Source organism: Stegastes partitus, unplaced genomic scaffold (genome assembly GCF_000690725.1).
Source record: "Stegastes partitus isolate 25-593 unplaced genomic scaffold, Stegastes_partitus-1.0.2 Scaffold1276, whole genome shotgun sequence".
Taxonomy (NCBI): domain Eukaryota; kingdom Metazoa; phylum Chordata; class Actinopteri; family Pomacentridae; genus Stegastes; species Stegastes partitus.
In genome coordinates this window covers 181,865-188,736 of record NW_007579007.1, presented here as the reverse complement: position 1 = coordinate 188,736, position 6,872 = coordinate 181,865, and the positions used below count along the sequence as shown (strand labels likewise).

Here is a 6,872-nt window from a genome sequence, read left to right as displayed (position 1 = left end):
ACAGACTGCATCCTGCCTCAATAAATGGGATTGTAAGTAGCAGGAGTCTGCCTGCACGAAGAGGCGTTTACTGACTGAGAACTTTAGCGTAAGGTCTGCAAGATGATACCTGCAGTTACACTCAACAATGGAGCAAAGATGCCTATCGTGGGTCTGGGAACATGGAAGGTAAGTGTGACTTTTTGTTTTTTACTTTTACTTTTACTTTTCTGTTCTCCTCTTTGCGGCCTAAATTCACATCCACAAGTACAATGAAATGTGTTGTTTACTGCTGTTCAGTAAAATGGATAATTTTCCCAACATGATCTGCTCTAACGGGGTAAATGTTAATGATTTCCTGCACATCAGCTTCTGCCTGAAGACATCAGTACATAAGTTGTTAAATCAGTCATACTGATACTAACAATATGTCTTTTACATTCATTTGATTACTCAGTATATTGATGTTTTCATGCAATTTTCTTGTTTCTGTGTACCGCTGCAGGCAAGTCCAGGCGAGGTCAGCGAGGCTGTGAAGGTGGCCATAGGTTGTGGCTACAGGCACATTGATGGTGCTTATGCGTACGAGAATGAAGAAGAAGTTGGTGCTGGAGTTCATGCTATGATTGAACAAGGAGTAGTGAAGAGGGAGGATCTATTCATTGTCAGTAAGGTACGCTACAGAGCTGATGTCAAAAACTCAGATAGGCTTGTTGTCTTTAAGTGTGCAATGGTTGACATGTACAAAATTCCTTCTCTTTCTGGATTTGACTCCAAGGACCTTTCCTTGTGCAGTTTTGTTTAATCATTTGTCAGCTGCTGGGGGAAGGGGCTACACAACCCCAATGGAGTCTAGGTCTATGAAGGAGGATGGAACATGTCAGTCGTGCTCTTCTCCCAGTTTACATCCACGTTTATCTCCACATCCACAACGCATTGTTTCCCTTATAACATGCTCCCTCATCTGTACAATGAGACACAGTGTGGTCTGTGGTCTGTGACTATCAGCTGGTATCAATCCCCCAAATCACACTGGTCAAAGTCCTGTTTGTTCTTTCTAGTTATGGTGCACCTTCCACCTTCGATCTCTGGTGAGGACATCATGCGAGAAGACTCTCAGTGATCTGAAACTTGACTACTTGGACCTTTACCTCATGCATTTCCCAATTGGGGCCAAGGTGTGGACACCTCCATCCTGTCCTTATCATCAGATTTAAAAATATATGCCGTCCTACTTTATATGCTGAGTTGAACACCTTTAACGTTTGTTCCTGCAGCCAGGTGATGAGATTTTCCCCCGTGATGAGCACGAGCAGATCATAACTGATGACAGCAACTTCTTGGACACTTGGGAGGTAGTTTAAATGACACACTGCCTTAACAGACACACTGATAATTAACCTGCACACCAGCAGCTCAGTTAAACTAAATACTGACATGTGAATAAGTACCAAATCTGGATTGCGAAACAACTGCTTCTCTAACACCAGTGTGCGGTTTGTCTAACAGGCTATGGAAGAGCTGGTGGACGCCGGGTTGGTCAAAGCTATCGGCATCTCCAACTTCAACAAAGACCAGACTGAAGCCATACTCAACAAGCCCGGCCTCAAGCACAAGCCTGTCGTCAACCAGGTGGAAAACAAGACTTTTATTATGAAGCTTAATAAAATAGCACTAGAAGAACATCAAATCTAAAAAAAATATGGTTGTTTCTTTAGATCGAGTGTCACCCGTATCTGACCCAAGAGAAGCTGATCAACTACTCCCACTCAAAGGGGATCGCGGTGACGGCTTACAGTCCGCTGGGCTCCCCCGGCAGACCCTGGTGAGGACGAACAACTTCAATCATACTCGCAGAAAAACCCGTCAGCATGCCTACATTGCAAGAATATTAACTGCCATTCAGTCTTTGCTGTTATTATTTACGAAAGGGCTTCGTCTGATGAACCCTCTCTGCTGGAGGACCCCAAGATCAAGGCCATTGCGGCGAAGTACAATAAGACTCCAGCACAGGTAAGAAAGAAAAGACACATGTAGGAATCTTGTCTGGTAATCCAATGAGCTTCAGTAGAAGGTAACTGGACTTCTCCTTTTTTGCTTCCTGAAGATGTTCCACCTCTAATCCAAGAGGCTTCCTCAGTTCTGACTGATTGATAAGGGACTCCCAGAGATGCAATCATGAAGAAAAGTTGCCTTTTAGTCATTTTTCCAGAAAACTCAGAATAAATCTGTGAAAGAATCAAAATTCTGAGTTTTTGTGACAAGATTCTATCACAGAAAATTCAGTTTCAGTTCACTGAAAACTGAGGACTGCCATGATATATATGGTCTGTACAAGCGTATAAGTTGTCACCACCAACTCATATGGCTAAAGGCCAATTAATAAACCACCTCACACACCTTGAGGAGTGAAACTGCCACTTCAGAGATGACTTAAGATGTTATGTTGGCGTAACTTTCTAAGGAGAGATCTCATGACTGGATTATAAGCAGGTCTCCAAGGTGAACAGCCTCTGGCACGTTAGAACAAGGCAGGTAAGGGAAGTCGGCAAGTTGGATCCGTAACTTCGGGACAAGGATTGGCTCATGGTGTTGCAGACCATGAGTCTACAACACTAATTATCCGGCACTGATAACGCAGTCTTGAAATCTCAAGTCACGAGGCCAATAGCCATGTGAGTGACGGTTGTCAATATATCTGTCTTCCCATCACCTGGAGGTGAAACGTCTTTAGAGAAGAGAAGTCAAGTCGCATCATGAATCTCTACCTTTCCTTACAAACAATACGTGCAATATGTTAAATAAGCATAAAATGTTTGCAGTGTGAAGCTTTTACACAAGATACCTCACATTACAGTCAAAGGTTACATTCCAGAGAGCAGCAGTGTGAACAAGTGAACAAAGAGCTATTGTATCAAAGGGATGCATTTTGGTTACTGGGTGCATGCCGACACCACAAGTAACCCCACAAGCCTAAAATTATGCAATGCTACATGTCAAAAGTTAAATAACCGAGCAAGAGGAGCGTCAGTGTCGTCACGTCGCATCACAAGGCTTGTTAAACACTTTAATCACTGGAAATGGAACAGTACAGTATTGTTTGTGTGGTGAACCACCAAAATGTGGTCATGCAATGATGCTCAGGAAGGAAATAATGTGAGTTTCTAATAAACTGCTCCCTCCACACCAGGTTCTCATCAGGTTCCACACCCAGAGGAATGTGATTGTGATCGCTAAGTCAGCGACACCACATCGCATCAAGGAAAACTTCCAGGTATAGTAACATCAGGTTTTTGATGATGTCTTCATTTACTGTATTCATATTATATCATTTTAAAATCCTGGCTTCCACTTTTAAAACGCATTAATTCAGCCAGTTGCTTCCATCTATGTTCTTTGATGAATTTAGGTTGTAGCATGTGACAAAAAGTCAGATTTCTTTATCCTTCCATTGCAACACCGGTTTTCTGTGTGAAACACTGCAGGCAGCTCCTGGAGTGCATCACACGTTGTTAGCTGTTCTTTCTCTTTCAGCTGTTTGACTTTGAGTTGAGCGAAGATGACATGAAGACCCTCCTGAGCTTCAACAAGAATTGGAGGGGATTCCCAATGAAATGGTGAGTAAAGATGAAGGAACATGAAGGAAAAACGAGAAAAACCGAAAGAGATACGAAAGAATCACATTACCAGGTGTACCATCTGAACCTCAAGTAATCAGTGTGACTTGTTTTTGTTCTCTACAGGGCCTCAAAACACAAAGACTTCCCTTTGAATGCAGAATACTAACCCATCTAACAGTATGCTGCAGTGTTTGAAGGTTTGAGCCTTTTTAGGCCACATCTACTGCCTGACTAATGTGCCTATACAGTCCGAGCCTAATATCTGCTCCTTGTAACTTCCTCTGTTATTTTATCTTTCTTGCACAATTCAATGCCTCGGACACAAGAGGATATGCAGCTTTTATATCTTTTGTTTTGTTGCTGAACACTGTGCCTGTGTTGCATTTTCAGATGATAAACGTGACTAAAAGTGAGAACTATAAATGCTACGTAGCTACTTCAGCGGACTGCTTGTTGTTACCAAGAAGACATGGGAGGTTGGAGTTTAGGAGTTTACTGATTTTCGAACAACAATGCTACCAGGACCAATTTTGCAAGCTAGTCATGATAAATGTGTTTGAGAACACGATCCTGTTACATAAGCTACATTTAACAAGGTACATTTTTTCTATCCATGTCCGTCCAGACTCATCTACTGTACTGTATGTAGTGAAGACTTTAAATGAATTTAATAAAAGATTTAACATGTTTTTTTGGAGTGAAAATGAAGTTGCAACTATGCTGACACGTATCATTCAACTGAAGAAGTCCCTGTGAGAATAAACATGCCGTCACTTTAAACTACATGTTGCTGGACAAACTTGTCAAACTTCAATGCTTCATGCACATTTCTCCCCAGCAGCACAGAAGAGCCGTACAATCACACCAATATCAGACCAAATGCACAACTCCCTTTCTGTTGCCAAGTTACGATGTTAAATATTGGCCATAAAAAGTGTTTTTGCACAACATGAGGATGTCACGGTGAAGCTGATTTTTAACTTTTTAGAAATGTCACCACTTCATTATTTTATGCTACTAGATGGAAGGAGGAATTTTGTAATAATTAGCGTATGACTTCTTGAGTTGCCGCCACCGTGGTCAGATAGATCACCAACTTCAAATAAGTTCAACCTTGACTCAAAGCTAACTGACACTCCCCGGAGGCATTCCTGAGATACTGTGTTCATGAGAAGAGGATGTGCAGATGGTCGGATGGCGCAAAAACAAAAATGTGTCCAGCCACAGCTGTTACTGGTGTGGAGGAATTAAAAAAAAACCCAAAAAAAACATTAAGTAAAAAAAGCTATTAAAGGCTTTTTAACAATCACAATCAAACTATAGAAGTATCAGTTGAGAAAACGGCATAATGAGCTCAATGTGCCATTATGTCATGACAGAAATGCCAAACAAAACTACATGCTGACAGGTGAAAACTACCAGCCATGATGGATTAGACAGGCCTGATAATTTACTAGTGTTTCATCTAATTTGATCCAAGCATTCATGAAATATTTTTGGACATTTTTAAAAATACTAGACTAACATCTGTACTTATGTGTGTGTGTATATATAAAAAATGGTTATATGAATACAGTGTAGTAATCACAGCCAAAATGCATCTACCAAATACTGAGTAAAAGGGGGTTAATACTTATTCATTTATTTTACAGTTTAGGTTTTAAATTAGTTGACTTTGTAGAAATCTGTTTTCACTTCGACATGAAAAAGAGTCTTTTTTGGGGAGAATTTCTTGTCCAAAAAGCCAAATTAAATTGTCAATGATTCAATGTTGAACAGCAATAAAAAGATAAAACATACTTTTCATGCACACTGCATACAATCTTGCTTATAGTGTCAATCATAAGCTGTGACATGTGGACAGCTCTGCAACCTGCTACGATGCTGACCCGTTACGTTAACCTCAGTAGAAGCCATTTTCCAAGTTAAGGTAATGTTTCTTCAGACTTTGATCCTTCTGACTTTTTTGGGTTTTAAGCAGGAGGTGTCAGAAAAGTTACCACAGGGATAACTGGCTTGTGGCGGCTAAGCGTTCATAGCGACGTCGCTTTTTGACCCTTCGATGTCGGCTCTTCCTATCATTGTGAAGCAGAATTCATCAAGTGTTGGATTGTTCACCCACTAATGGGGAATGTGAGTTGGGTTTAGACCGTTGTGAGACAGGTTAGTTTTACTGATGATGTGTTGTTGCAATAGCAATCCTGCCCAGTGCGAGAGGAACCTCTGTACTGGGAAATCTTTCTGCTGACTCAAACGAGAGTCTTTGGAAACATTGATTTCCTGCTGCAGAGGACACTATTAATCTGTTACATAATCCTCACGACACCCCGTCATCTGTTGCCTGTCATTACCTTACTGCTAAACAATAAAAAGTATAAAGAGACATTTACCCCCCCTAACGAGAACTGTAAAATAAAAAAAAAAGCTGCTCCCTTTAATGGTGGCGATACAAAATGTGTGTCTCTACCTGTGTGTCATGCAGACCACACCACACAAGGCCCCAGCAGCTGATGCATTATATTCCTCAGTCCTACTGTTGAGTTTTGAGATACAAACCTTTACTTTGTTTTTGCTGCACATCTGTCAAACAACTTGCAAACTTCCAACACGCTTTATTCTCCCACAGGACTTTATTGTAGGGCTTACCAAAAAAACAACTTGCACAGGAAGTGAAAGTGACAGTTTTCACACAGATTAAGTGCACATGATGACAAAGTAACCACGGATGACTCATCTTAAGACGAGTCAGAGTAACGTGCTCTGCATTTCACAGATTTAAGTGCTTCATAGTTTACCATCATGTTTATATCTTAAGGCACTAATGCCTCTGGCCACGTCATAAAAATAGACCTGATGTGCTCTGACAGACACTGAGGAGTAACAGGGTTAGATAAATGAGGAGTGCAGCTCTGGATGTATAATACTTGTGCTATAAAAATAAGGTTTGACCTCAATATTGAATAAATCTTTGCTTGGCAATGAGAGCTGGAGTCTAATAGGTAGTGTTTTCATCTTACATCTGCTGCTAGAAACATGTAAAGCCGCAAACAAGTCAATACTTATTAGGGTTTATGTATTTGTACATTGCTTGTTCTGTTCTCTGAACAAACTTAGAAGTGTAACTCCATTTATCTGTACTATATATATAGTATAGATTTTGGTTCTTCAGTAACTTACAAAGGAAAATATGCTTATATGCAGTTGTACTTGGACAAAGCTCGTAAACAATGTAATACCAAAATATCAAATTGGTGCAACTCATTTTGAGAATTG

The 6,872-nt window shown here is 40.6% G+C and overlaps 1 protein-coding gene across 1 annotated transcript; it reads left to right on the top strand.

Annotated features, from left to right (window-relative positions):
- On the top strand, positions 1-4,289 carry LOC103369358 (aldose reductase-like). The gene is made up of 10 exons (XM_008298056.1): positions 1-168; positions 485-652; positions 1,041-1,157; positions 1,257-1,334; positions 1,489-1,611; positions 1,698-1,804; positions 1,911-1,992; positions 3,170-3,253; positions 3,514-3,596; positions 3,723-4,289. The coding sequence occupies exons 1-10, from the start codon at positions 103-105 to the stop codon at positions 3,763-3,765; spliced, it is 951 nt and encodes a 316-aa protein (XP_008296278.1). The 5' UTR covers positions 1-102; the 3' UTR covers positions 3,766-4,289.
- The last annotated feature ends 2,583 nt before the right edge of the window (positions 4,290-6,872 follow it).